Source organism: Cantharellus anzutake (genome assembly GCF_015039405.1).
Source record: "Cantharellus anzutake strain C23 chromosome Unknown EI90scaffold_60, whole genome shotgun sequence".
NCBI lineage: Eukaryota > Fungi > Basidiomycota > Agaricomycetes > Cantharellales > Hydnaceae > Cantharellus > Cantharellus anzutake.
Window position 1 is genome coordinate 173,537 of NW_024067010.1, and position 26,013 is coordinate 199,549.

The window sequence follows — 26,013 nt, forward strand, 5'->3', positions numbered from 1 at the left end:
CAATCCGTACGTGCTTGCCTGATTTGTAGTCACTAGACTGCTCTTGCATATCACCGAGCTTGGCATCATGTTGACGCGAGCGGACGGATCCTCGGGAAGCTTGCAACACGTATTGCTCTTGTTCTGATGGGCAAGCATAAACCAATATATGACCGGTCAAGTGCGTGTGTTTCCAAAGCTTTCAGAAATGATTCTGAGGTTTATTGGCCCCCCAGTCGACTGTGGCGACTACGTTACTGTTACCAATTCTCGCGGTATTGTTGTGTCTGGGCAGAAAGCCGAACAGAAACTTTACCGACATCACACCATGTACCCTGGTGGTTTGAAGGAGATACCATACAAAAGAATGATGGAAGTGAAGCCAGAAATGGTGAGTTACCTGGAGTCCAGGCACCCTGCCGCCATTTCAATCCCCCTTCCCCCAGATTCTGCGGAGAGCTGTATCAGGGATGCTACCGAAAAACAAATTAAGAGAAAGGCGATTAGAGCGGCTGTTCATCTTTGAGGGCGACGAGAATCCTCATGCTGCAAATGTCATCAAGCGATGGGAGGACGGTCAAGTACCAGGGTTAGGCCCTCGGCCACGATATCCAGCTGGGGTCAAAGCTACACTATATGATCGACTTCGTCGAAGATAGCACAAGGAAGATGGGTACTCATGTATCATAATCATAACATGTTAATATGAAATCTCGGCCAGAAGAGAAAGCCATGCTGTATGATTTGGAAAGTACCAATTTAACGACACTTATTCCACCTCCCTGAACCTTCCCGTCATCGGCAAAAATAATCAAGATCGGGCTCCTACGAAGGGACCCAAGTACAAGGCACCGCTTGTGCTTTTGTCGATCGTCCTCTCCAACTCCTGCCTCTTTTCCTCCCAGGATTTGAGAGACTTGACTAACTGGACAAGCTTATCGTGGTTTCCCTGTCGGACATCATTAATTGAGACGCTTCCCATGCGGACGTCATTGTCCAAAAGGAAATCGAAAAGGATGAAAAGACCATCGAGTTTCTCGTCCGTTGGTGAAGATGGAAAGGCAGAATCTGTGACCTCGGACCCATAAGGAGTGCCTTTAATATGCTCAGCCACACGGTAGAGAACAAGGCCTGTGGAGAGTGATGCGGAGAGGTCGGTCGCCCTATGTTTCGTTCCTGCAAGATGTGAGTTGACCCATTTTAGGAGTTCGACGTCTTGCGGCTAAAATAAGAGTCATCAGGACGCTGTACACGGCATACGTCATGTGGCAACTTACGGATTCGACGGGAATACTCTTGACACTGTTTTCAACCTGGCGCCTTGTAGGTCGGGCAGGCGCACTTGCAGTTTTAGGCGTGCGATCTACATGTGGCGTTGAGGGGCCCAGGGTTGAGCCATCGCCTCGTAATGTAGTACTATCTCCTGTGATGTCCGAGACAGCACCACTTGGCCCATTCTCAGATGGCAGACCCATTAGGACCTGCGCATCGCGACTTGAGAGCTGGCTAGTGTTTTCTCGCCGAAGAGCACGCTGAGTCGCATCCCGGGCTGTGGGTGAGGGAGGACGAGGTGCAGGTGACATGGCCTGGGCAACGCTGAGGGGGATGGTGGGAATGTTGACAGATGAAATCACGGCCTCTGTACGAATAGATGTGACTACAATGCCCAACAGCAGCGTAGGAAGGACCCACTTGAGTAGTCGCGTGCGATGGTAGCCTTCATCAATGCCTTCATCCATTCCCGAATGGTAATTTGTTCATCTGAACTGAAGTAATGAGTCATGCCGGTGTCGTGAACTATCCGGAATCCATATCGGCCAGGATATATGTTTTCATCGGCGATGATGCGATATCCTTTGATGTTAATGTAACCCTTGATCTTCGCTTCCTAGTTGAAACAGAGGACTGTAAGTGTGTATTCAATAACCTTGGATTGACTTACTCCCTTCCCCCGCAGATAATACAAATGTGGCCCTTTCAGAACGAAATATCTTAACTTCCATGTGTTATACCTTTCACCCTTCTTCCTCATCCATCCATCATGATCAAATTCCTCTATCTGCTCCAAGAAAGATTTATCAGACTTCAGAATCACGGGGCCATTAGCGTTGGCTGGAGGCTTTTCGGTTGGTGAAACCTCAAGTATTTTCCTCGGCTTATCCTCAGCATCTCCACTTGAGCGACGCTTTCCAGCAGATGAAGGTCTACCTCCTTCACCACTTCGACCTTTTCTTGTGGATCCCGAGATATAGAGGCGAGAAATACCGCGGGATACCTTTTCATGTCCAGCAGATGTAGGAGAAATCTCTTGACTGGATTCCCTATATCAAACATTAGCAATCGTGTTCGAGCAGCCTGGCGGACAGCACTCACGAGTACCGCGGAGCGGGTTTTCGTGATTTACCTAGGGAAGCGCTGAAGAACGAAAGCCGTTGGGCCTCCGCGGAAGGACTAGGGGTTTTGGTCGCAGAATCTATGCTCCTCTTCGACTTATGATTAGAACGCCTTTCAGAAGCTGGGGGCATCTTTTGAGGGCTAGATGGAGCATTAGCCCCCTCTAAACCTGCCGTTTGGTCCCGAGACACGGATCGCATGAATCCCTTCTTTGCCTTGCTGCGAAGGCTCGTCGGAGCACTCTCGGTCTGTGCGAGTATGTAGATAAGAGCTCAAGGAATTTTATCGTGAAGTCGATATGTACTCACGTCAGTTGCCGCTTTGTCTACTCCATCCGAGACCTGGGAAAGGGCCGCTGAACTTGTGCTCGTCTTCTTGGAGTGTGCAGACCACAATCCCTTAGCTGATAGGGCGCCATCGCTGGGGGACAACGAGAGAGATGCGGGCCTCGACTTCTGTATTTATAGAAAGGCTCATTAGGAACATCTGGGAGATGAGGTCGACGTTGTGTGAGTGATCTAACCTTTGTGGTCTCAGCAGTAACAACGCCAAGCCCAATCAATCGTCCTTCGGTGGGTATACCTCCGAGTTCAGTGGCCGCCAACGCTCCTGCGTGGACGGGAACAGATGCGGACACCGGCAGGGCAAACGATGGTGAGGCGGCCAGGTCGCCTGTATGCGGGGCACTCTCAGGGCTATACAGCATCACACTGGGGCTGCGGACTGAATGAGGCAATGATGATGGGCCCTGAAGTTGGTGCTCGGATGGGTTGGACGAAATGGCAGAAATAGGCCGATTGAGGTGATTCTTGAGATCATTGATCGCATGCGCTATTTTCATCCGTTTGCCAAGCGCATGAATCTCCAACTCTTTCAACATATTGACATCGAGTTCGAGGAGGACATCTCCACTGATCTCATGTTCTTTACAGAGATTGGTCAACTCAGTATGTCAGAATAATAGATCCATGTCGTACCAATAAACTTCGCGCAAATGCCTTCATCGAAACCTTAGTCTTCAGCCATGCAATTACTTGATCGACAGTCCAATCGGTGGTGAGACGTTCCCGATGTCCACAGAGATATCCGCTGGAGGAACCGGAGGTCCATGAGTAATCTCCTGAGACAGGTGTGATGGCTTGAAAGATGAAACACTAGGCCGCTTGTTCCGAAGAGACTTAGCAGAGGAAGACGATACTGGTTTTGATGCAGAAAATTGGGATGGTTCTTGAGCTGGGAGCTCAGTGATGGTGGTGGTCTCGGAGATCGGTTGTTCTGCAGAAAGACTGGTGGATGGGGGTATGGACTCCTTATCGATATAGGATTTTTCAGCGGGCATTCCAGGAATGGGGGTGGGAGCTCGGGACTCCTCTTTCTTGGCAGGTAAGGGAGGTTGGACCATTGTAAAGGTGCCATTTCGCAAGTTTCCATTAACTGGAAGTTTGGGCGTAACAAAGGTACTCTGTTGATCATGCTGTTTTAAGCTATCTTCCGTCTCCTCGTTAATTGCTTCCTGAACTGCTGGCTGCACCGGCATATCCGACACAGAGTGAGGACTTTCGCTCACATCCTTGTGTGAAAAGACTGCTAGCTGAGGACGAGGCGGGAATCATCCTCAGACTCGGACTCGTCTGACACTTCCACTTCGATGGGGGGCCGATGGGACTGTAGAACCTTCTTGCTATTTTGTCGAGAAGCATTCTGCGCCAAGAGAGCACGCGTATCCCGATGCGTATTACCACTATTGTCCTCAGCACCAGACTTCCCTCATCGTCTGTAGGGATGTCATCCTTCGTGCTAGCGAACGAAAACGAGCGGCTGGCATCCCCATTGTTTCGGACGCCAAGTTGTTCAATAGCTTCCTGGATATCTGTCATGGTAGCATGCATAACGGTGTCGGGCCCGAGGTGCGAAGTGCCTCAGGCTCCTCATGATCCCCTCCCTGCGAGTCGCTTTCCTCCGGGACGCTGCCAAGTATCTGTGAAGCAGGAGCCATTGGCACAACAACGTCAGTCGGCGGATGAGGAGTAGTATAGCTCATTGGAAACAGGCCAGTCTGGCCAGCCGGGTTTGTCCCCTTCCACCATTCGTCTTGATAGAGGTCATCTTTCTCAACGACGAGTATTCGATCACCCGCTTTGAAATCTATCTCGTCCTCGTGCTCCCGCACGAAATCATGTAAGCCCCAGACATACTCCATGCCTCCCAAGGAACCGCTGAGTGGTCTCTTCACTCGGTTGGTCGAGGTAGCGTTGACGGCTCTGACGAGCGCTGTACTTGCGGCAACCGGTATTTAGATTGGATTTGAGTCCCACCTCACGTGCCGATAGTCCGACACCTCCCGAATTTATGTATGGATTGAACACAAACGGCACAAGATCAATGACAAGCAAACAGCCTTTAGGAATCAGGGGAGATAATAATCTTTTTGGATAATGCTATTTCGGCGTTCATGATGGAACTCGTTGCTGCACCGATCGCAACATTGTTCGACATCACAACGAACTTGATATCTAATACGGCGCACTGCCGTATGCGGCCGACATGAACGCAGGAGCCATCTTGGGAATCTCGGTCTAGGCGTGGCTGAGGACGATCGTTGTCTTCATGCACGATAATTGCGTGCTGAGGGGCCGAAGGGACTCGCAATGACTGAGCTTCAGTAGAGAACTCAGCTAAAGTTTCACGGACTTGTTGGGGACTAGGCGGTGGTCGATGAGAGAAACGGACCGATACGGTTTCTGTATGGCCTTCCGTTACAGGAACCCGGCTACATGACGCTGAGATACGCAACGGCGACTCCGCGCGTAGGTTGAAAGATGTACCATCTTGGGTGAGCCCCCCCAGTATTTTGGCTGTTTCCCACTCCAATTTCTCTTCCTCTCCTCCGATGTAAGGAATTACATTATCCATAATATCCATGCTCGGACCCCGGGATACCCAGCCCCCGATATCGACTGCATTGTGCTCACCAGTACCGCATCCAGCGGTCCGTACTTTTTCTCCAATGCAGCGAGGGGGATTACAAGCCCAGTAGTTGAGCAATTTGCGTTGGTGACAATAAATCCCCGTTGGAGGCGTGGCGTTTGCACGGAGCGCTGGTGAGGAATGATTGCAAAATGCGCAGGATTGACTAGGGGGACGATGAGTGGTATCTGAGCATCGCGTCGGTGATTCTTCGCATTTGAAAAAACTGCGAATTCAGATGCACGGAATGCCAGCTCTGCCCGAAACGGGAATGGATAACCGAACAGCGGTTAAGAATTACTTGTGACTCCAGGAGAGAAGGTGACACTCACCAACGTCGCCAGCTACATCTGCATCTAAACCGGAGAAAATGACGACGCAGCCCTGAAAGCGGTCGGGGACACATTCCTGGACAACAAGGTCCCTTGCTGATGCTGGAACTGCCGTCGTTTGCTTCCAGCGGCCCTTCACGGCTTGATGATACGGTCGTCCGGCAGATCGGGCTGAGGCGCCTAGTGCATGGAGGCGGAAGTATGGATGTGCTGCTATAAGCTTGATGAATCGTTGGCCAACCGTGCCTGTTGCGCCGAGAACCCCAACAGGAAAAGGGACATGCACGCGTTCAGCGGCCATCGCACTATCCAGGAGGGTGCGATGACCCAAGTAGGTGGATCTGGCGTAAGCACCCACTGGAAATTTTGAGTCGGCCGACGGTATTCAAAGAATTCTGATCATGTGCCCTTTTGGCCAGGAATAGGTGCAACAGTACTACTACTAGTACTTGTTCAACAGCAGCATCAGTGGACCTCCCATTTTTGAATACATTGCACACATGTCCCAGCTTCCAGGTTAGTTCCGTCGCTGATCATTTCTACAATTTATCCTCTGTCTGATAAGTTGGATTGGTTCAGAGGCAGATGCAAACGCAGCACAACTCATCTACCCCCCACACGCCACAGCAAACGCAGCAGCACTCGCCAACATCAAATTCCTTGCTGCATGCTTTTGTGGTGCTGTCGCCGGCGTTTTGGGGCTCGAGAATCACTATGGATTCGCCCTGTTTGCGGCGTCATCAGTGGCCACGGCTCTAGCCATCTACCTTGTGCATATTGCAGGGAATCGCGCATATAGGGATGGGACTTCATTGAAGGGATCAAACGATACGAACAGGTCGTCTAAAATCAGCACATTCGTGAGAGGAGGGGTATGGGAGATTCTGAATCCAGGGCACGAGAATTTTTTCTCATTCATATTATTGTGGACTTTGTTCTACGGTGAGTTGCTTTTTTTATTGTCCCTTGATTTAGATGGAGTAATGGGTTTGTTGGGACTAATGGTCTTTACGTTATTGTTTCCCTTCTGTACAGGTATAGTGCATGGTAGGTCGAGCTTTTCATGCGTTGGGCAGTCGTGCCACGATTTGATGTCCTTCCCCTAGTGTATGATTGAGGGACGCTTACAAGGTTATTTTCCCCTCTCCGGCCGACTGAGCTGCTTGTGAGTTGCAAGATCCATTATCGATCGGTTGCCTGAAAATTCCAACCTTCATTTGTTGCTCTCGCAATTACAGTTACAGTACTTAAACCAATATTTGTGAACTTGTATAGGTGTGAGCGCTGTTACTAAACTCGAAATCTGTGTTAAATGCGACAGCACCCTTGTATTGCTATTAATATTCTTTCGCTCTCTTTAATGGATATCACCCCTTCCGTTTCCACGAGCCAGCCACGCGACCGAGCAACCACGTTGCAAGAATTCAAAACTCACTCAATAGGCTGATTTCATATCCTTCAGACCGCTCAATTCAATATTTGGCACCATCTTACGCGTAGTCGACACGCAAGGTACGGGAAAGTTTCTTCCCCTCAATGCTGCCCGGAATTTTACAACCATCATCTTTACGAATCGAAATGATTATTGCTCGTCAGAACTATATAGTGCCAACCATTTGCCAGGCTTATGAACAGCTTTCCCCCTCTCAATCACAATATCTTTTCTCATCCCCCCTTCGCCCGTGCCGCTCAGGTCCGAATCTACCTCGACACACCCCTCTCTAAGGCCGCTGACTCGATCAGATGCCTGCGTCTGCCCACATGAATGCGTTCACCCTGTACGACCTCTCCGGTAGTCTCACATCTGATAATGAGTTTAGAGACTCGGAGGCGCGCTCAGCCTACTACTGCCAAGTTCTGAGACAGAACCCACTTTCGACAAAAATCATCCGTATGGCGGACTGGCCACTGCAGTCGCTGAAAGACCCTGCCAGCGCCTGGCTGTATTTTACCTCAACCGACAAGATGGAGGGGTACATTAAATTCGGGTCCAAGGAGCCCACCCATTGGAAGAACATCTTAATCAGCTACACCCTTCAAGCTCGTACGCCGTGATCGAGGGTTGGGCGGACCGGATTGTGTTTTGACAGTTTTCTTAGATCGCGATGGTTTACCGGACTAGATGGCGGGAAGTACAAGTGGAAACCAGCTTCGCGCTCGTTACATGTGAGTGCTTGCGTGGGAGTGTTGTTACCGTTACCTCAGATCCCGATCTCATGATTTTCTTCGCGGAGACCAGTGCTACGATGAGAACGAGCGGCTATTGGCGGTTTATGAGTACGGCGTAGATGATGTCTACTTCGCGAAGCTGGATATCAAACAAGGTGCCGAAGACATGGTGATAGAAATCATCACGACATTGTTGTTGAATCGTCACAACATTCATCGCTCCCCGTAATTTTGCCGCTTCAGGAGGGGGGGGGAGAGACCTTGGAGCCTTTCGTGGCTTGTTATTTCCTAAGATTTCAGTTTACGAATATGGCTTGTAGTCAAATCTCTCCTTCATCTTTGGAAGTTCAATTCGTCTCTGGATAGCGGCTGTTGCACCTGTTGTATTCATGATTCGCCCTGTATGTTGGAGTTGAGGTTTTGCATCATTTATGTTCACAATCTCATGAGATTAATAACATGGTTTTGGCCGTATCCACGGCGGCATGCCGGGTCAGTCTAACCATATGGGATGTCACAATTTCTGGTGTTTCCGAAAGCAGCGAGGTTCGGTATCTTGCTTTATGATCCCCGTACTGACCTGAATATATGACGAGGGGTAACTTCATAAGACACGCGAGCGAGGAAACGTAAAGATGCCCCTGGCAACTAAAAAACATTCATAGAAACAATTAGGCCAAATCACTTGGTCGCATCCGTAACGCATCGTGGCCTGATCTTCGGTGCATGATCCCATTGGATGAGTTAGCATGGTGTAACCGCAGCAATGAACAAAATCCGCCGAGAATGTCATGAGGAAAAGAAAAAGCCATGCGTTGCTACCTCAGCGTATCAGCAGATCAGCCTTTCAGCTCATCCAATAGTGACTGCAGTCGGCCCCATTCTGGTTCCTCTTCAAAATATGCTTTGGTACGCCCCATGAAACCCCTCACGATTGTTCGTGCCTGGAATCGCCAGTTTATCTTCTTCCCATCAGATTCGAATGTCATTTTGCTATGATCATCCTGTGACCCTACTCGTGGGCCCAAATTACGCATTATATCAACCAATTCCTCAACTTCAACCACGCCTTCGCGCCAGCGATCCATATCAGTCGTTACGGAATCGTCCGTCCCAGTGCCGCAGCGATATGCACTTATATGAGCTTCCAATGCATCGCCCCAGCGGTTTTGGTAAGTCAGGAGCCTTGCATAAGCTTGAAAAATGCGCGGTGAAGAGGATATTCGCGGGAGGATCGTACGAGTGAACAAATCCGACACTCTCGGCAATAATGCCTTTCCCTCATTGGGATTATACATCTCCACTCCATCCGGGGCGCCGGCGTCCTCGCAGTTCTTGTTTGCGTCCGGTCGCACAATTCCATCAACAAGACGGTCTAGCACATCCACGTCGACCGCGGAATCGCCTTCTTTCTCACTGCGCTCCTCCACGATTCGTCCAACCGCACGAGCAGCCTCTGCCAGCTCACCTACATCCATGCATACGACCATATAATTCTGCCACATGCGCCAGTTTTCCCAACTGAACTTGAGACCTTGTTTCAGTGCACGGAACGCCATCATTTTATTTTCAAATGGGATCCTGTCACTCCTCAGGCTCATTTCTGGGAAGGGCACCTCCTAGCACGACGAATGGGTCATTTCCAATAATTAGCTTGGTGATGGTGTTGAGTACCTTGGGGTATCTGTCATCGGTGTCTGCAATTTCGAGCAGTTGGCCTGTAGCCCCCATTCTTAGATACACACTTGCCAGATTGCTCCAACTCTCTCCATCATCTTCGTCGATGGTCACGCATCTCGCGAATGCATCGCGGGCATCAGCCCACTGCTCTTCCCGAAGACATGCACAACCAAGGATAAACCAGGTCCTCGATAGCAATGGGTTTATGGCAACAGCTTTCTTTAGCCATTCGATTGCAGAGGAAAATTCATTCCGCGCAAAGTGATACCCACCCAATGAGCGGGCAGCACGACCAGACTTGTCCTGAGACACTTCCCATGCGTGGGTGTAATGCGAGTAACAATATTCGGGCTCCAGATCCCCAAGCAGACACCAGAGCTTCGCTTCGCGGGCTGTGTCCATCGCTGCGCGCCTCGATCTGGAACGACTTTTTGCCCGCGATAGAACAGTTTCGGATTCTTCCTTGCGGCCGTGAAGAAGGTCATGGACGATGCTGATTCCATTTTCAGGTCGTTCCATTGACTGCCAGCATTTGACAACCTCCTCCCACATCTCAAGACGCTCAAAGATATCCATTGCTGAGCGAACAACTCCAAGGGACAGATAACGGATAGCCATCTCACGATCCAATTGCCACTTACTTGGAAGAGGGATGGAGTGAATGTACAGCAATCTTTCCGATACGGGAGAATCAGAAGTGGGCATCTGGTCAATAAGTGCTTGGAGCTGAAGGGTAGAGCGCTCGATTGTTCGTGTCCTCGTGCCTTCTAATCTCGACCGAAGGAGGAGGGCCATGGTGTACACTGACCAGTTGCGAGGATGTGTGAGGATCCGCTCCACGTAGGGAGACATTTGTTCTGTGGTCAGTCCGTGATGAGGCTGGGTGTTGTGAACATTGAGACACATGGCAAGAAGAACGCTTTGATCAAGAGGATGGAGAGAGGGCTGACTGGAGGGATTGATATAATCTAAGAGACCATCCCCAAGATCGGATTTCCGTTGGGATGATGTAAACTCGGTATGTTCTAAAAGCGTATCATCATTCATCGGAATGGTGGCTGGAAAGTTACTCCGTTCATCCTTGAATTCGATAGGGTTTTCTCCAAGTCGCAGACGTCCCTGCGCAAGTAAGACTAGTTGCGAAAGATCGTTCTGCTGAAATTTAGTGCGTTTGCCCAGCGCCCCCGTGAGCAAGTATTGCAGTCCGAAAATCCCTGCAGCTTGAACGAAATGCAGGGAAGCTTCTCTGTCGTTCCCTAGAATATGGTAAAGAAGACCGCGTTCGAGGATGATTGTACCTCGCAGGTCTCGCAGGCCATCCTCACTTCCTAATTCCGATAGCAGCTCATCCAATAAGTTAAACACTGATGATGGTGGGGCAACGGGTTCGTCAAGGATTTGCGTGTGTATTTTGGTGGCTCGCAAATTCCACCATGGGACGGTAATAAGATGCGGGAATGGCTGGGCGAAGATAATTTGTGAAAGACGGAGGAAGACGGCCTTCTTAGCGAGATGGTATGCAGGTTCGCCTCTATATGCTAACTCCCTAAGGGCTAATATGTTGAGAGTAGACGTTGCGCCATCGTTGCTGGGATTTTCGGTGGGAGAAGAGAAGAATAGGTCACTAGGGTCGAGTTGTAGATCAGGACCTGTCCAATTCTCTTGTAAAAAGCAGTGGAGAAATGCAACACCGATCGTGAGCAAAGACATCTCTGCCTCTGCATGATCAGATGAAGGGGCTACGGGGACATTTAATAGATATTCTGTGCCCTTTTGGGCCACAATGCCGAGAGATTCTGGTCGGACAAACAAAATCTTCGCGAACTGACTCTGCAACACCCCAGTGAAGTCTCCATCGATAATCATCCCCACTAGTTTCGAAGCATCTGAGGAAGTATCCGTCAAATGAGGTTCCCTTTTGCCGCTAACGAGTGCGAGTTCTATCGATCGCATGGGATTGCCAGTGTCCATGATGAAGTTGAGAGGTTCAAGAGTCGAGGCCACTAACACAGCCCTTTGCAACGTAGGAAGTAATGTGTAAATGCCAGTCTGAGATATTTGGATACGCCGAGGGCACGCTGCGACCTTCGTCCTCAAAACTTAGCTACGACGCAATTGGGCTGTCCCATTCAAATCATTGTGATTGGTCACTGTCAAATCGGCCAACCCCGCATCGATTATCAGCGTGCTGAATGTTGACATTCGTGTGTCAGGGGGAATTAGCAGGCGAGTGCTTCCAATGCGGTTCGCTGAACATGCGTCCATATTTGTATTCGATTCAAGTAACGCCACTACCAGCCCCGCAATTGTTCAATCACACCTCCGAATCTGCTTGCACTCAGCTAATGGCAAAGACTTTCTTCAGGTCTAGAAGCTTTTTTATCTTTTGTTGCTGTTTCTTTTTTACCCTATCGCGTGCGTCGTTCAAGTTGATGACATGCTGCAAAGGCTTCCATCCATTATGCCATGTGAGCAGGAAGATGCTTCCCAAGCGCGTGTTGCGGGTCGATCAATCATCAAGCTTTCCTGGTTCCTTGTCGATTCTACCACCCCTCCATACCGCGGTTTCTTTTTTTTGGACTCACTTAAGAGCAGGACTGATTAATTCATCCGCTGTTTCTCGAGTGGGATGTGGCAGCCTCTGATCGCCAGAACTGTGTAGCGCATGATCGGGGATCGATAACCAATGCAATCGAAATCCTCTGAACGCAACGGGTGCCGTAATGCCAGACTCGCATCTATGCAAAACTGCGACAGTCTTGAGCCCTTTTCCATGGATTTTTGGTATGTTTGGGAGATCTTGTAGCCGGCACTTCATGACCGGACCCTCAACCTCCGTGGCTAAACAAAGTCACGCCTATTCGAAAAGTCCTGATATAGAACAACCAATCGTTGTTCTTGGGAGATCGATGCTGCAGATTTTCGACACATGGGGATTGTGCTAATATTACACTCAGTTCCTAGTGAATCGCAGGTCCCATCCATTCATCTGTGTCTGAGGGCTTTAGATATGTTCATTTATTGCACAACAGTAGCACTCCGCAGAGGCAGCCATGATTGACATTTCTGAGTGCTGTCATGCGTTCCCTGGCCCCTCTTCCCTGTTTAGAACCTGGAGTATAGTGTTCTGCAGACCCGAAAAATGCATGCGTATGTTAGTCGTTTTGGGCTAGATCAGGAGGAGGGAATTTATGAGTCGTGTCCCTCAATGTAGGTTGGGTTGCTGAAGCAATGACGGGCGAACGACCAAGTTTTGATATTTGCATTTACATTGGTAAGTGTTCATGTTCTTCACGAGCTCCGCTCGATCTCTCCGAGCAGCATGGTCCCATCGGTTGAAGCAGTCAACACTGTTACATGTCCAGAGTAAGTAGCCACGATACAGGCTGGTTATGTGAGCTTACCGATGGGTTCCTTGGGGTGGAAATCGACAGCGGTAACAGTCCCTTTGTGTCCCGGAAGCTAGTGGAACAGTTCAACACACGGAACAGGGAAGAGAAGTTTTGTAAAGCCAACCTTATACAGAATTCTTCCGCTCTCAACGTCCCATATTGTTACGGTACGATCCGCACCCCCCACAGCGGCACGTCTGCCTTCATCATCCCTACTCCAAGCACATCGACTCAGAAGCTGCTCAAATCCTGCCGGTGCCCCTGGAGCGAAGGGATACATTGGTATGAATGAGAAAAACACTGAGTAAATCTGACTAACCCTGTAAAACACGGTGTACACGGCTGGGATTGGGGGAGAAGGGCCGCACGTCCCAGATGATCGTGTTGGAGGAGAACGACGGGGATAAGAGGTGGTTTCCAGAGGGGGAGAAGGAAAGAGAGGATGGTGTGTCGGTGTGCCCACTCAGAGTCATCACCTCGGCGCGTTTCCTTATGTCGTATACCTAAGGGCAATATGTGAGTGCAGTGAACAGAAGGTTGGCATTTACCTACATGAATAGCATTGTCCAGAGACCCTGCATATATCTGCGCCCCATCTGGTGACCAGCATACAGCAGTCACAGGGCATCCGATTTCCCATTCGTCAACCGAATCTTTCGTCTCCCCAGTCCAAATTTTCAGAAGTCCATCATCGGCTCCAGAAGCAAGTAATTCTGTCCCTCCCGCTATTACACGGTCAATCGAATTGATCACACCTCCATGAGCACGAATACGCCGTACTCGGAGTCCCGTGGTCAGGTCGGACACGCCCAGGGTTTTGTCCGCCGACGCAGTGAACAGATTCGTACTCGTTAGCGACCATTGAAGGTCTAAAATAGCGGCTTTGTGGATGTTCTGAATATGTCCATAGTTAGAATTTGGCGAATATGTTCTCCATAACGACACGCTGCGGTCGCCTGAGCACGCCGCGAGGTTTTGACCAGTAGAGTCAAAGCGGCAGCTAAGGATTTCGGCCTGTTGTAAAATAAATTAGCACTAACATATCGGCTCAAATACAAGCTACCGAACACTGTGCGCTCCTGTCAAGCTGACGATTGGTGCCTCGAGGCCAGAGGTTCTTTGGATGGAACGGATGAGTCCTTTATTCCGGTCATTTCCAGACGAAATCGCAATTTCTGTGGGAGGTGGCGTCTGACCCCTCAAACGTTTTACAAGCGCACCCGAAGGAGGAGGTGATGGTGCCTTTCTCTTAGTGTGGCTCTCCATTTTGACTTGCAAATTAAGACAACAATATTCAGTGATTATTACGGAACCAAAAAGCACGTGAGGATTCTCAGGAGTCTGGCTGGAAAATAATTGATTACTCTTCAAGTCTGCACGTGGGAAGCTGGCGTCATTAACATCGAGTTGTCCCATGCATCCCAACGTATCCAGTGGAATGACATGTGGTGACAATGCTTTCCCGTCTTGATGCTTTTTAGGTAAGCATTGGCATCGAGGGAGGCATGAGTCATTGGCATCGAAAAGTTCGAAGCGACGACAGCATTTCCCGAAAGCTTGTTCGTTCAGGGTGACACATGATCAACGCCTAGCAGGTTCCTGATGATGAAACTCATCGTCAATTTGCGAAACGTCAATTCGTAGGGTTGTGTAGGGGCCTATATGGTTGGTGAAACGTAGCGATAGCGTTTCTTAACCGGTGCCCGAATTGTGAATGGCGGTGATTGCGAGTCGGCAACATTGCCACTCCCCTCTGGAGAACACATTGTTTTCCTGGGAGGGCGGACAGCCTGGTAGATAACCTGCTGGACGAGTATTCCTGGAAGACATGAGGACCGTCGAATCAAGGCTGAAACATCTTACCTAATGCCAGCATGGCGCTAGGATCCATGGACCGATACATGTTAAGCCCCGGTTTCGAGTTCGATTCTACTATCTGTTTCGCCCTCTTTTTCTCATTACTTTTTTGCACTCCCAGAACACGCTCCTCGAACTTCGGGTGGTACCTCCTCCTTAGCAATCCACGAGTATCCCAATGATTGCTAGCTATCGAATGGATGGCCTTCATTAATTCCTGGATATACAGTGAGCACATGTGAAATTAAAGGAGGGTTGAAGAGCGCACAATGGATGGAGTAGGAAGTCCGCTATGATCATTGTTTTCTTGATGAAGACGGTAGACTTGCTCATCTTATGGTACATAATAGGCTTTGTGAGATGTTCATAATTCAAGCAACAGAAGAAGCCAACCATCATCATCAGAGGCGCCAGCCTCATTATCCCCGGTCTCATGACTTGAGAGTTCGCTGTCTGATGAGTCCGTGGTTTCAACGACACTTTCACAGTTGGAGGTCCCGTTATGTGGATTCGGCGGGTCAATAGAATCCGGATTTTTCTGGGAAGCTTCTGACGTTTGTACGCTAGGAGATTCCGAGAGCAGCATTTATGTACTTGCGTCTGGGGCAGAACTGACCGGCGAATCCCGAACCGAAACAAGCAATCTGAATTTGTCAGTTGCGTGCCAAAAGTTGCCACCATGCCAAAAGTTGCCACCATGCCACGGCGGATCGTCACGTCTGACGATGAGAATCACGCATCGAGCGTTCTTGATGATCGGAGTAATGGGATAGACACGATTTCCTCCGACAATGACGCGTCTCATTCCACTCAGCGCACTCGGAAACGTGCTCGTGTCTCGTCGGGTGGCAAATCCATCAAACGCGAGGGTGACAAGCGAGAGGCCAGGGGAAGGGCTAAAGAGAACAAAATAGGGCAGTCGCTTGGAACCCCAGCGGCTTCTGGGGCAACGCAAGAGGACGATAACAACGACGATGACGAGGAGGCGGCAGCCGTAGCAGCGCAGGTGCCCAAGGCGGTGACTCTGCCGCGTGATATTGACGGGTATATTTGGGTCCGTCTTGTCCTTGCCTGTGTGCTAACTCTGATGGCTTAGATACGTGCCAGGCTCCATCGTTCGAGTGAAGTTACATAATTTCGTTACCTACGATGATGTCGAATTCCGCCCAGGACCATACTTGAACATGATCCTTGGTCCTAATGGCACTGGAAAATCCTCTATTGCTTGCGCCATTTGTTTGGGCCTTGGGTTTCCTCCTTCGGTTCGTAGTATTTTGTAGTTTGGAGCATTCTACATTCACACAAACACTCTAGATCCTTGGGCGTGCCACAGAACTTAGCGCTTTCGTCAAGCATGGCCATAAGGAAGCATATGTTGAGATTGAGCTCAAAGGGCGATCACGGGAGAGAAACATTGTCGTTCGACGCAAGTTATTTTCCAACAAAAACAGGAGCGAATTTACCCTCAATGGGGAAGAGTCTACAATGATAAAGGTCACCAAGAAGAGGTCAGAGCTGAATGTTCAAGTCGGGAACCTCTGGTAGGACGACCACTTTTTGGGCAGTGACTCGATTTAATCCCCTACAGTACATTCCTTCCCCAAGACAAAGTGTCTCATTTTGCTCAGCTCACTCCACAGCAGTTGCTCCGCGAGACACAAAAGGCGGCGGGGGATCCACGCTTGATTGAATGGCACGATCTCCTCATTGATGAGGGAAAAAAGCTAAAGAACACAAGAGAGGTTTTTACATTGTTTAATGACTTAGTACATTTGGATTAACCTCCCTACATTAGTCCTATGGGAGCATCTCCGCGAAATTGGCTTTCGAGAAAGCTCAGAATGAGCGCATCAAAGCTGACGTTGAGAAGTTCGAAGCAAGACAGAGGCTGCAGAGCGAGGTATGAGCGTATCAATGTACGGGATTCGTCGCGGTACTCAGGAGATCCAGCTTGAATTCTGGGAGCTTGCGCTTCCATACATCCGTTACCTTGAAGCCAAATTGGCCATGCCGGCTTTAAAACAGGCTAAGTTGGTGGCCCAAGCAAAGGTGAACGAAATTCTTGGACGGAATGCGCCTCTGAAGGCACTATCTGAGTAAGTTTTCGCCTTCAGTCTGTAATCCGGCGGCGCTTACAGATGTGTTGCGTGGAGTACATGGAAAAAGCAGGCCGCGACTCTTAAATCTAGGAAAACGGAATATGAAACCGCACTGAAGAAAAAAACAAATGATCTAAAGGAGACAGCGAGCGGGGCTGATCGTTTAGTACGTGTTCCTGAGTCGTTCATCATTATCCTCCTCATGAGGATACACAGCACACAACATGTGAGCGTTTTCATAAGGAAATGGGGATCAAAGAAAGGAACGAGAAGACCCGAAGGGAACGACTAACTCAAAACGCAAAACTGATCAAGCAACTTCAAGAGAAGCTGGAGAATCCGCCCGATGTGCCTGAGGACATGGAGGTTGTGAAACGCGAATCGCAACCCACTTTCGATGCTTTAAGTCAAATTGCCATTCAAGGTAGTGATGTCAAGCACCAACTGCACGACCTAGATCAAGAGAGAAAGCGCGCAGAGGACCTTGTTAGCCGAACAAAGCAGAAGTACGAGTCTTTCACGATCCAAGCCGTTGGCTTCTCTAAATTTTATTACTGCAGTCTCGACCGAATCATGGACCCCCTTCAACGTAGATGGAACAACTTACGACAGTGGGATGATGGCACGTTCCGAGCCGCTTGCTGGCTGAAGGAAAATCAGAGGCACTTCAATGCCGAAGTATTCATGCCCCCCTGCATATCTGTTTCCGTGACGGACAAGCGCTTCGCAGCAGCGATAGAGTCCAACATTAGTGCATCTCACTTCAAAGTGCGTGGTATTGTGCAGAGCGATGACACTGGTGGCATTTACACCTGTCTGAAGACTTTCATCTGCCAAAACGAAGAAGATTATCAAACATTCAACAGGATCGTGAATGACAATGGTCTTTTTAAAGATCAGGGCGGAAAAGCGGCTCGTATCAATGTGTGGTTCCGACCCGCGACGGAATTGCCTGAAAGGGTCTTCAATGCAGAAGATGTAAGCTCAGCCTCCTATTTACACTCAGCCCTTATTGACAACAAGCTAGTTGAAACGTCTCGGCTTCGACGTGTATGCGTTCGACTACATCGAATGCCCGGATCCCGTGAAAATTTTTCTTACAAAAGAATGCAATCTCTATGCGATGGTGAGTTGTTAGCGATGAAAGATGTTTTGATTCCTGATGTTTCGTCACGTCAAGCCCGTCTCGTTACGGGATGGCACTGTCAATCGTGAAATCGTAATGGCGAAGTTGTCGGAGTCGAGAGCACGCGGAGGATTGTTTGTTGAAGGGAGAACGAAGTACAATGTAGGGCGATCTCGCTATGGCAGTCGGCTTCCCTTCATGAACACGAGCCAATTTAAAGAGGCACGAAACCTCGGTGATGGAGGAGGTACGTAATTCGTTTACTGTGTCCCTCGCTCCGAAATAAAATCTTGCGTTGACCAGTCGAGGAAACCACGAAGCGGAGGTTCCAGGCTGATCTGGGGAACGCCGAGAAGCAGCTCAGAGACATTGGGGACCGTATAACTCAAGTGCAGGAAACTGACGAGAGGCTCAAGGAGCGCAGGAAGGAATTCGAGGAGCGAAAAGTACGGTTTGGAGTAGACTTATTGGGCTCTGCCGTTAATGTATCATTAGTCGTCCTTTGACAAACGCATCAAGGCCATTCAGGACGTGAGGTCCTTCGTCGCCACCACAAACGACAAGCTTGGTACGTGTTGTCTCTCCTAGCGACGGAGTTTATGTGGGTAACAATGCCACTTCAGAGAGAGCGGAGCGAGAACGCGATGCACTCATGAATGTGGAGTCTCTGGAACAGCAGAAAGCTTCCATCCGGGCGAGATTGATGCAAGAGCTAACAAAGGGCTCAGAGCTCACGGAGAATTATAAGGTCTCTGCTATTCATACTCCAAGTTCTACACTATAACCTGATATATTGGCTTTTTAGGAGGCCTTACTTCAAATGCTGAGTCTCCAGGAGAGGATCACCAAAATCTCGTTAGAACTTCTTCAGGCTATTGTAAATGACCAAGTTTTGGATAGTATCGTGCGCAAGCAGAATGCTCGCGGTGACAAGGCGCTAGCTTTCTTCAACAAAAGTGTGTCCATCTCACCGGATGAGGGCCGTTTTCACAGTATTCTTTATCCATGACAGAGAAGGCAGCCCATGACGAAGCAAAAACGACGCTGAAACGGCTACAAGAGGACATCACGAACAAATTCGACAACCTTGAAGAGTCGCTCCGAGCCCGCTTTGATGCTGTGCCGAAGGTATTTTCATCCCGTTCCATAAGACCTTAATGGCTTATAGATGCTCGTAGGAAGAGAAAGACGGCTGGACAGTCGAATTCATCCAGGACAAGATTAATGAGTACGAGTCAGCCCTGGAAGCCAACTTCAATATCCAGCCTGGTGTTGTTGATCAGTATAAGCGTCGCCTCCAGGAGGTAGGGATCTGCCTCGTCGACTGGTGCACCGGGAACTTACATCTTACCCAAGATCGAAAGCCTTGAACGGAGAGAAGTTGCGAGCAAGAGCGATCTTCAAAAGGTGGAAAGGAACATCGAGAAAGTGAAGGTACTGTGGTTGAGCCTTGTTACCCGTGAGGTAACTAAGGATGGGGATCTAGAGTAAATGGTTGCCTGCTCTGCAAAATTTGGTATCGAGCATTGGGGAGAAGTTCTCTGCAGCCTTTGATCGTAGGTCGCCTTGCTCCTCTCCCCATAACCCTTGGTTGACAAGGCATCCCAAGGGATGGGGTGTGCCGGCGAGATTCGCATATCTGAAGCTGACGATTATGAGCACTGGACGCTCGACATATTGGTCAAATTCCGGGACAAGGAGCGACTTCAGCAGCTGACTGCACAGCGTCAATCTGGGGTGAACGCTCTTTATCAACAATCCTGTACCTGATGAGCTTGACGGAGCATGCCAGAGCTCCGTTCTCGCTCGTGGACGAAATCAATCAGGTGGGTCCAGGGAGTGTGGAACAAATTATTCGTGCTCACGAGTCTCTTCCCAGGGTATGGATGCTCGTGCTGAGCGCGCAGTCCACGATCAACTCGTGCAAGTGACTTGTGCAAACGAAGTCGGTGGACAGTAAGTCCCTGTCATCTTCGATAATAACGATTCCTAGACGGTGCCGTTTCCAGATACTTTTTGATTACACCAAAGCTACTCCCAGATCTGACCTATCATCGTCGCATGCGGGTCCTTTGCGTGAACAACGGTGAATGGCTCCCTGATGAGCCCATCGGGAATCTCAGATCTCTTGTGGACGATTATGTGGCTCACAACAAGAACTAAGAACTCGTCCTTGGTGTAACTGCGTAATTTTTCTTCCGGGTGTATAAATTTTCATTTGAATGTGAGGTGCCTTTGGTTGTTCGATACTCCCCTTATACTTGTACATAGAAGCTCCCTAGGAACACTTACAACTCGGCCATTAATGAGATTCGTTCGTAATCGCAGGGTGCTAGCGTGCTTGTCCACGCGCAAGGGCCGTAATCGCTGGATAAGGGCATCTTAGATGTCATGCATGCGGAGGTTCTGGAGAGGTTGATTGGACTTCGCAGGCAAGAGATCATAAATTGTGGCATGTGTACTTGTATGTCCATCATGGTGGGTCCTGCGCCTTACATATAACTCCCATAACTTGTCAGAAACGGCCATGTCCCACATGAACACTGTATGTCATTGACACCACAGCGCAATATTTTTGGTTGAAGGATTCGCCGACTGTGAGTAGGGAAACTAGTTGGAGTATTGGATAACACGGAATGCCTGGGCTTAATGGGTGCCTACAGTAAGTTAGTCAAGCCACGAGCGGTTCGGGCGAGGTGAGTCTTGGGGGAAATGACAAGAACCACAGCACTTAAAGATTCTCACATATTCCGCCACTCGGCTTTAACTGGCAGTGCGTCCCGAGTCCTATGGCCGTCGATGGCTACCTCCAGATGCCTCTAAGTACTACATAGTATCATCCAATCTGGCCGACTCAGTGATGAAATAGATCACGTACGTGCATACAATTAATAACTTGGCGATCTGTTAAGGCCTTTAGGATATATGCTTTGTCGAGTTATACCTTGTCATGCATGTGGCCGGACTGACATTACTTTACCACACGCCTGATGTATTATGAGTATGACGGACCCACCGCAGAGCACTCGATCCATATATAATTGCGATATTGTACTCAAGGATCAACTGCTCCGCTGTTAACACATGTCGCTTATTCAGCCTCGATACAAGACATCAGTTGATCTGATGGATAGTGCTATGGAATGGAACAAAACTTGAAAACAAATATCCACCCGTCATCTACGAACTCCCGAGCCCTTGAAGGCCGCGGTATTGTACACACCGAGCCACGAACCAAGAGACCTGGCCAAGCAGCAGTGATCAGCTTTGAGATTTACCCGATTCGCCTAGATACTCCTCTAGTAGGGCCCGTTTCCTCAGTTTCAGCAAAATATCCTCCAACTCCTCTTTAGAAGGTAGGTCCGGGGGCTGGACATCGGCAGAACTAAGCACGGAAAGTAGAGGTGGCAATCGAATGGAATTTCCTGCTGCGACATCTTCCATGTCGACATCACTGTCTACCTTTTGGTTCCCGGCCGATGGTAGATTTGACTCCAGAGAGAGATCGGCAAGTGAGCTGAGAGCGGTAGGCTTTGGACGAGGAATAGGGGGAATGTTGTCGGAAGGAGGTAGTTCAAGTATTTCTGCAAGTTTTTGATAGGCATGTTCCCACGCTAGAGGCACCCAGTTTTCAGAAAGGAAGAATGGTGAGAGGGAGCACTCACTGTACCTTTATCTTCAGCTTGTATTTCATACTGAAGAAGAGCATCATTGGCTTCGTCCAAATCACCATAATAAGCGGGGCCATGGTTTTGATATTTGCGATAGTACACTGCTACTTGGTTCTCCTCGTCGGCCTCCGAGGCTACATTTACACAAGCACGAATGTGGTCATAGTCGTTATAGTGTGCACAACACTTACTACTCTTTTCAAAAAGCTCCTTTACACCAGGGAGATCCTTTGCACGACCAAAATACCTGTGGCATTGATAAGACGGAAGAGCGGCAATCCGTAGGACAGACCTCACTTATAGCCCTTTGTTCCTGGAACCTCCTTTCCCTCGCTATCCAGCATAGCGACGTTCCGACGATAGTTTGCCCCTCCCAGAGCTATGATTTGATTCTCCCAATGCCGCTTCTCTCGTAGAAGCTTGTTGATTTCGTCATTCAAGTCCCGAATTTCATAGTCCGTCAAACCCACTAAATGCAGCACCCGGAGCTGGTCCAACAGGGCATGAGGTCGAGCACGAGGATAAAACACTCACTGTCTTGGATCTTGGACACTTTCCGACTGATCTCTCGCAATATTTCGCCTCGCCAACGTTCACAGTCACGCAAACTTTTACAGGAGGAAGCCATTCGAGGGCGCTTGTCACTCCTACCTGCAACCCCTAACTCTGCCGCCTTCGCTTCGCGGAAGCGATACAGCATGGACCTGAAAGAGCCACCTTTGCATGGTCCTCAAGATAGACGGGAATCGTACTTACTGGGCTTTCTCCTCATTACGTGCCTAAGGACCCCCGCTGTTAACATTGCAAGCGATAAACGTAAGTATTTTACAAACCATAGTTCGGATTAGACGTTAGAGTTGTTGTTGTTGTTGTTGATATCAGATTTGTTACCCCGTCGTCGCGCTCGCGTTAGCACGTGACAGAGCGGCACCAGATGCATTGACTCCATCCTCCTTACGAAGTCATAGAGGCTGGAGTCCTGCCTACATCCCTCCATCTGTTCTTTCCCCTCCGGGTTTCCTTCAGGATTCGTACTCTGGACCGATGCGCGATCATAGCTCCCCAATGGCCATAACCTGACACCACGCTCTCAGTTTGAAACCACGTCCATCACTTCAGTACCCCCTCCATTCCGACTGAGAACAACGCTATGACCCCCGACGAAGATCTCCACAATTGCGTCCTTGAACAGGACCATGGGACGCAACATGCTTTGGTGTTGAGATCGGTTCGTTAATGTTCCTTACGAGGCCGGTGTGAACCACTGACTGCTTAAAGATTCGTCTTTTGGTTCATTCGCTCCCTTTCACTCCCATCCTCCGATCAACCCGTAGCGTCCAAGCCACACTAATACGGCTACAGAAATCTCTATCTGTTGGCCACTGAGAGTTTCATTTACTCTGCTTGAGCGCGTTTTTAGATGGGGTCTCACTCTCAGTCATTTGGAAATCAGGACTGGAGAATCCCCTCGCCCTCGTCTTCACTCCCGTTGCTTATTACGCCGCCAGCAGAAGAGAATGTTCTATGTGCCGCCTGTTTCTTAGTCTGAACTCTGACACCGTCTTTCAAAAGGAGTCCCAGCGCTTCTGCGACTGACCCCAACCCGTGTATGCTACCGGTTTGTAATACCCGCCTTATCGACTACCTGTTCATTCTGAGTACCACAACCGGTTGAAGGCAGTTCATTGGCTGGGTAGAAGTAAGTCATTTAACAAACAAGAGCCCAACCATGGGCCAATGTGGTCTCCTGGCCCAATGGTAAGGCGTCTGACTACGGATCAGGAGATTGTCGGTTCGAGTCCGGCGGAGATCAGGTTTTTGTTTCGCAACCACTGAAAAACATCGTGCTGCGTTTTTCAGCATGGATGTGTTGGGCTGGGCTTTGGGTGGCACAGCGATTTTCCGGTCACTGTTGGAATAAGTCAGCCAAGACTCAAAAGGTTTCTTCTACGTCCGGTTGAGATCAATAATACTTTTGAGTCCAAAGTCCAAAGAAACAAGAAAATAAAGCAGGAAGCGGTTAACCAACAGCCATAACAACGTCGCCACTGTCTCTCCGACTTGCTAAAGCGCTACTTGAATTGTAGGGAGCGATGGTTGGTTCAGGTCCTTCCTCAATGGGTGTCCCGTCCCACAACCGAGGCCGCCGAATAATGCCATCCGAAGTCGAACCGATCCCTCTACCATTTCCAAACGAAGAGAAAAATAGCCTCCTGGGTAGAGGTGAAGCGTTGCTCGCAGCAGTAGCTGAGGCAGTCGCAGCCCGAGTCCCATGGGAGTGTTGGAGATGGGCAGGAACAGCGGAAGCGGGTGGCAAAGACTGTGGGAACGCTGTATGTTGGCGATAGGATGATCGGTTACGATGGAAATTGAAGTTGGAGGAACGGCGCGAGAAGAAAGGCGTGACGTTCCCGTTGACAGGTGAGAAGAGGATGGAGGCGGGGTTTGATGATTGACCCTCATCGTCGTTATCGGAAATGGCGACGTCATCGTCAGAGTCATATGCATGGGGGTTATGGTATAAATTTCGTGAAGGACCAGGCGCAGAGTAGTAGTAGACAGGGTCGCCATATTCCGATACAGATCCTTCCTCGTCCTCGTCATCTGATTGCGATGATAAACGACTTCGGAGCGCCTCCTTTACTCTGCCTAGATTGCATTGGTTATATGGGTGAAAATCGCATCACGCTAAATTTAACATACGTCTGATCCGGATATCGAGCTCATCTTCGTCTAGAGGATCATCAGGAGTTAGTCCCATGGACTGAGCCGCAGTATGCCTGGGTGTTTCATGCGTCTGAACGCTTGGAGCAAATGGGAGATCACGAAGGTTCTCTAATACAGCTTGTCTAAAGGAAGCACTGAGAAACGAGAAGAGTGACTGGGAGGGAAATGGGAACCTACTTAGTGCTCTCCAGATAGTTTTTTTGCACATTCTCATCTGACATATTGTTTGTTTGTACCTCAAGCCGATATCTTGGACCAAACCACTCGAGATACTCATTATATGGGAGATTCGGATCGAGGTCCCGGTCGATTCCAATAGCGCAGGCCGTCTCATATGTCCAAACACAAGAGACGTTTCTGACTGTGTACCCCCCTCCTCCGAGGAGAACAAGGGGCACATTCGCCTTCCTCAAGAACCGAACGCAGTCTGCATGGCCATTCATGGAGAGATTAAAACTTCCAAGCTTGTCGCCTGACAATGAATCAGCGCCACATTGCAGGACAACAGCATCAGGCCGGTACCAATCGAGTACATATTGAATAACCTGGAGGGTTGACATAAGCGCACCCCGTTCGGCCCAGCAGGACAGTCCCACCTACTGGCTCAAAAACGCTTTTGAAATCTTCATCAGTAACACCTTGAAGGAAGGGTACATTGACCGCATAGCCTTTCCCTTTGCCAAGTCCTCTATCTTCAACTTTCCCGGTCCCAGGAAAGCAATCCTTCTGTTTGTGGAAGGAACAGGTGAGGACTCGGTCCGTGGTATAAAAGGCTTCCTCAACACCATCGCCGTGGTGAAAGTCTATGTCAATATACAGCACACGTGTGTGCAACCTGAGCAACTCGAGTATGGCAAGAACTGAGATGGAGGCAGTCAGCCACGTATGAGATGAGACCAGCCGCGAACAGCACCAATGTCGTTGATATAGCAGAAACCTGATGCTTCTCCTCTTTTAGCATGATGAAGGCCGCCTGCCCAATTAATGGCGATGTCAGCCATTCCGGTGTTAATTCTGTCAGCAGCAGCTATAGGGTGGGTGGGTGAATTTCTGTACTGAACGCGTCGATTTGTAAATTTTTCCCACCAAGAGAGCCCCCAGCGGAAATCGAACAGAATTCAAAGAGACCGTCAAACGCAGGATTATCTTCACCAGTGAGAACTAGCGTTTGCAAATATTAGTGTATCGTCATGGGCACTAATGTTCGCTCCTCACATCTGGATCCTCCACCAGTCATATCCATTGCAGTCTCGGGAGTCACCCGATGAAGGAAGTCTACGAACTCATCCGTGTGGAAGCGTGTCATCTGAAGAGGCGACGCTCGATGAGGCCGCTGGTATCCGCATATTCTTAAGAACACATCTAGAAAGGATAGAAGTCACACGGCTTACTATAACATCCATACCTGGCAACATGTTGTAGGCAGCTACGAGATTATGGGTTATGCGCATCCTGAGAGGCTTCATTGGATGGCCCAATCCATATGAGAATGAACCGATATCAGGATCGTAGTAGTATGCAACCCGTCTTTTCGACATCCCTCTCGGGTCCAACGCAATGCCGCGAGCTAGGTAGCACCAGTAAAGCGGTAATGCGTTGGGATTTAATGTACTTAGGTAC

At 49.4% G+C, this 26,013-nt stretch overlaps 11 protein-coding genes and 1 non-coding gene across 12 annotated transcripts; 5 read left to right on the forward strand and 7 right to left on the reverse strand.

The window, feature by feature from the left end:
- Window positions 1-36: 36 nt before the first annotated feature.
- EI90DRAFT_3075108 (ribosomal protein L13-domain-containing protein) lies at window positions 37-762 on the forward strand. The gene is made up of 3 exons (XM_039061548.1): window positions 37-160; window positions 216-370; window positions 426-762. Exons 1-3 carry the CDS (start codon window positions 127-129, stop codon window positions 636-638), a joined length of 402 nt encoding a protein of 133 aa, XP_038911653.1. The 5' UTR covers window positions 37-126; the 3' UTR covers window positions 639-762.
- On the reverse strand, window positions 582-4,660 carry EI90DRAFT_3075110 (uncharacterized protein). Its single transcript, XM_039061549.1, has 11 exons — window positions 4,266-4,660; window positions 4,012-4,114; window positions 3,437-3,964; window positions 3,351-3,357; window positions 2,897-3,297; window positions 2,682-2,828; window positions 2,353-2,621; window positions 1,922-2,300; window positions 1,672-1,867; window positions 1,257-1,618; window positions 582-1,201 (listed from the first exon to the last, which is right to left on the reverse strand). Exons 1-11 carry the CDS (start codon window positions 4,571-4,573, stop codon window positions 791-793), a joined length of 3,111 nt encoding a protein of 1,036 aa, XP_038911654.1. The 5' UTR covers window positions 4,574-4,660; the 3' UTR covers window positions 582-790.
- Window positions 4,661-4,773: 113 nt separating this feature from the next.
- On the reverse strand, window positions 4,774-6,084 carry EI90DRAFT_3281983 (aspartate-semialdehyde dehydrogenase; the record flags this gene model as incomplete). Its single annotated transcript, XM_039066867.1, has 3 exons — window positions 5,673-6,084; window positions 5,332-5,596; window positions 4,774-5,296 (listed from the first exon to the last, which is right to left on the reverse strand). The coding sequence occupies exons 1-3, from the start codon at window positions 5,971-5,973 to the stop codon at window positions 4,774-4,776; spliced, it is 1,089 nt and encodes a 362-aa protein (XP_038911655.1). The 5' UTR covers window positions 5,974-6,084.
- Window positions 6,079-7,157, forward strand: EI90DRAFT_2324164 (uncharacterized protein). The gene is made up of 5 exons (XM_039052879.1): window positions 6,079-6,188; window positions 6,252-6,614; window positions 6,708-6,719; window positions 6,779-6,837; window positions 6,948-7,157. Exons 1-4 carry the CDS (start codon window positions 6,173-6,175, stop codon window positions 6,787-6,789), a joined length of 402 nt encoding a protein of 133 aa, XP_038911656.1. The 5' UTR covers window positions 6,079-6,172; the 3' UTR covers window positions 6,790-6,837; window positions 6,948-7,157.
- EI90DRAFT_3075114 (uncharacterized protein) lies at window positions 7,056-8,159 on the forward strand. Its single transcript, XM_039061550.1, has 3 exons — window positions 7,056-7,660; window positions 7,772-7,838; window positions 7,912-8,159. Exons 1-3 carry the CDS (start codon window positions 7,416-7,418, stop codon window positions 8,068-8,070), a joined length of 471 nt encoding a protein of 156 aa, XP_038911657.1. The 5' UTR covers window positions 7,056-7,415; the 3' UTR covers window positions 8,071-8,159.
- A 237-nt stretch (window positions 8,160-8,396) lies between these two features.
- EI90DRAFT_3292084 (uncharacterized protein) lies at window positions 8,397-11,753 on the reverse strand. Its single transcript, XM_039067313.1, has 2 exons — window positions 9,516-11,753; window positions 8,397-9,460 (listed from the first exon to the last, which is right to left on the reverse strand). The coding sequence occupies exons 1-2, from the start codon at window positions 11,490-11,492 to the stop codon at window positions 8,681-8,683; spliced, it is 2,757 nt and encodes a 918-aa protein (XP_038911658.1). The 5' UTR covers window positions 11,493-11,753; the 3' UTR covers window positions 8,397-8,680.
- A 1,059-nt stretch (window positions 11,754-12,812) lies between these two features.
- On the reverse strand, window positions 12,813-14,179 carry EI90DRAFT_3146830 (WD40 repeat-like protein; the record flags this gene model as incomplete). Its single annotated transcript, XM_039065461.1, has 6 exons — window positions 12,813-12,871; window positions 12,926-12,983; window positions 13,038-13,174; window positions 13,233-13,416; window positions 13,466-13,927; window positions 13,982-14,179. 6 exons carry the CDS (start codon window positions 14,177-14,179, stop codon window positions 12,813-12,815), a joined length of 1,098 nt encoding a protein of 365 aa, XP_038911659.1.
- Window positions 14,180-14,450: 271 nt separating this feature from the next.
- EI90DRAFT_2326407 (uncharacterized protein) lies at window positions 14,451-15,397 on the reverse strand. Its single transcript, XM_039052882.1, has 4 exons — window positions 15,164-15,397; window positions 15,039-15,103; window positions 14,777-14,987; window positions 14,451-14,732 (listed from the first exon to the last, which is right to left on the reverse strand). The coding sequence occupies exons 1-4, from the start codon at window positions 15,354-15,356 to the stop codon at window positions 14,572-14,574; spliced, it is 630 nt and encodes a 209-aa protein (XP_038911660.1). The 5' UTR covers window positions 15,357-15,397; the 3' UTR covers window positions 14,451-14,571.
- Window positions 15,398-15,449: 52 nt separating this feature from the next.
- On the forward strand, window positions 15,450-20,158 carry EI90DRAFT_3129760 (uncharacterized protein; the record flags this gene model as incomplete). Its single annotated transcript, XM_039064241.1, has 22 exons — window positions 15,450-15,814; window positions 15,867-16,032; window positions 16,085-16,311; window positions 16,359-16,512; window positions 16,566-16,670; window positions 16,721-16,866; window positions 16,924-17,035; window positions 17,086-17,847; window positions 17,897-17,995; window positions 18,050-18,242; window positions 18,299-18,441; window positions 18,491-18,563; window positions 18,619-18,743; window positions 18,801-18,951; window positions 19,008-19,123; window positions 19,174-19,299; window positions 19,352-19,429; window positions 19,482-19,551; window positions 19,605-19,732; window positions 19,780-19,821; window positions 19,875-19,951; window positions 20,005-20,158. 22 exons carry the CDS (start codon window positions 15,450-15,452, stop codon window positions 20,156-20,158), a joined length of 3,612 nt encoding a protein of 1,203 aa, XP_038911661.1.
- A 1,033-nt stretch (window positions 20,159-21,191) lies between these two features.
- On the reverse strand, window positions 21,192-22,864 carry EI90DRAFT_3243623 (Isy1-like splicing factor; the record flags this gene model as incomplete). The annotated part of the gene is made up of 7 exons (XM_039066543.1): window positions 21,192-21,609; window positions 21,666-21,800; window positions 21,858-21,913; window positions 21,964-22,135; window positions 22,201-22,370; window positions 22,423-22,445; window positions 22,862-22,864. 7 exons carry the CDS (start codon window positions 22,862-22,864, stop codon window positions 21,257-21,259), a joined length of 912 nt encoding a protein of 303 aa, XP_038911662.1. The 3' UTR covers window positions 21,192-21,256.
- A 543-nt stretch (window positions 22,865-23,407) lies between these two features.
- EI90DRAFT_t203 lies at window positions 23,408-23,479 on the forward strand. Its single transcript has one exon. It is a non-coding gene; the product is annotated as a tRNA-Arg (tRNA).
- Window positions 23,480-24,349: 870 nt separating this feature from the next.
- EI90DRAFT_2934380 (histone deacetylase complex, catalytic component RPD3) lies at window positions 24,350-25,931 on the reverse strand (the record flags this gene model as incomplete). Its single annotated transcript, XM_039055106.1, has 7 exons — window positions 24,350-24,515; window positions 24,571-24,938; window positions 24,994-25,253; window positions 25,307-25,420; window positions 25,480-25,554; window positions 25,609-25,726; window positions 25,785-25,931. 7 exons carry the CDS (start codon window positions 25,929-25,931, stop codon window positions 24,350-24,352), a joined length of 1,248 nt encoding a protein of 415 aa, XP_038911663.1.
- Between the last annotated feature and the right edge of the window lie 82 nt (window positions 25,932-26,013).

What these genes read in the sequence shown, in the direction of transcription:
- EI90DRAFT_3075108 (XM_039061548.1), top strand. Translation starts at nt 127, where the DNA reads ATGGGCAAGCATAAACCAATATATGACCGGTCAA. An exon ending in ACCAATATATGACCGGTCAA is followed by an intron (nt 161 to 215) that starts GTGCGTGTGTTT and finishes TTGGCCCCCCAG; the next exon opens with TCGACTGTGGCGACTACGTT. An exon ending in TGGAAGTGAAGCCAGAAATG is followed by an intron (nt 371 to 425) that starts GTGAGTTACCTG and finishes CCCTTCCCCCAG; the next exon opens with ATTCTGCGGAGAGCTGTATC.
- EI90DRAFT_3075110 (XM_039061549.1), bottom strand. Translation starts at nt 4,573, where the DNA reads ATGGAGTATGTCTGGGGCTTACATGATTTCGTGCGGGAGCACGAGGAC. An exon ending in GGCCCCCCATCGAAGTGGAA is followed by an intron (nt 3,965 to 4,011) that starts GTGTCAGACGAG and finishes CCTCGTCCTCAG; the next exon opens with CTAGCAGTCTTTTCACACAA. An exon ending in CATCGCACGCGACTACTCAA is followed by an intron (nt 1,619 to 1,671) that starts GTGGGTCCTTCC and finishes CTATTCGTACAG; the next exon opens with AGGCCGTGATTTCATCTGTC.
- EI90DRAFT_3075114 (XM_039061550.1), top strand. Translation starts at nt 7,416, where the DNA reads ATGCCTGCGTCTGCCCACATGAATGCGTTCACCCTGTACGACCTCTCC. An exon ending in GAGGGGTACATTAAATTCGG is followed by an intron (nt 7,661 to 7,771) that starts GTCCAAGGAGCC and finishes CAGTTTTCTTAG; the next exon opens with ATCGCGATGGTTTACCGGAC. An exon ending in CAGCTTCGCGCTCGTTACAT is followed by an intron (nt 7,839 to 7,911) that starts GTGAGTGCTTGC and finishes CGCGGAGACCAG; the next exon opens with TGCTACGATGAGAACGAGCG.
- EI90DRAFT_3292084 (XM_039067313.1), bottom strand. Translation starts at nt 11,492, where the DNA reads ATGGACACTGGCAATCCCATGCGATCGATAGAACTCGCACTCGTTAGC. An exon ending in CCGATGACAGATACCCCAAG is followed by an intron (nt 9,461 to 9,515) that starts GTACTCAACACC and finishes TCGTCGTGCTAG; the next exon opens with GAGGTGCCCTTCCCAGAAAT.
- EI90DRAFT_2326407 (XM_039052882.1), bottom strand. Translation starts at nt 15,356, where the DNA reads ATGCTGCTCTCGGAATCTCCTAGCGTACAAACGTCAGAAGCTTCCCAG. An exon ending in TGGCGCCTCTGATGATGATG is followed by an intron (nt 15,104 to 15,163) that starts GTTGGCTTCTTC and finishes ATGTACCATAAG; the next exon opens with ATGAGCAAGTCTACCGTCTT. An exon ending in TAGCGCCATGCTGGCATTAG is followed by an intron (nt 14,733 to 14,776) that starts GTAAGATGTTTC and finishes CATGTCTTCCAG; the next exon opens with GAATACTCGTCCAGCAGGTT.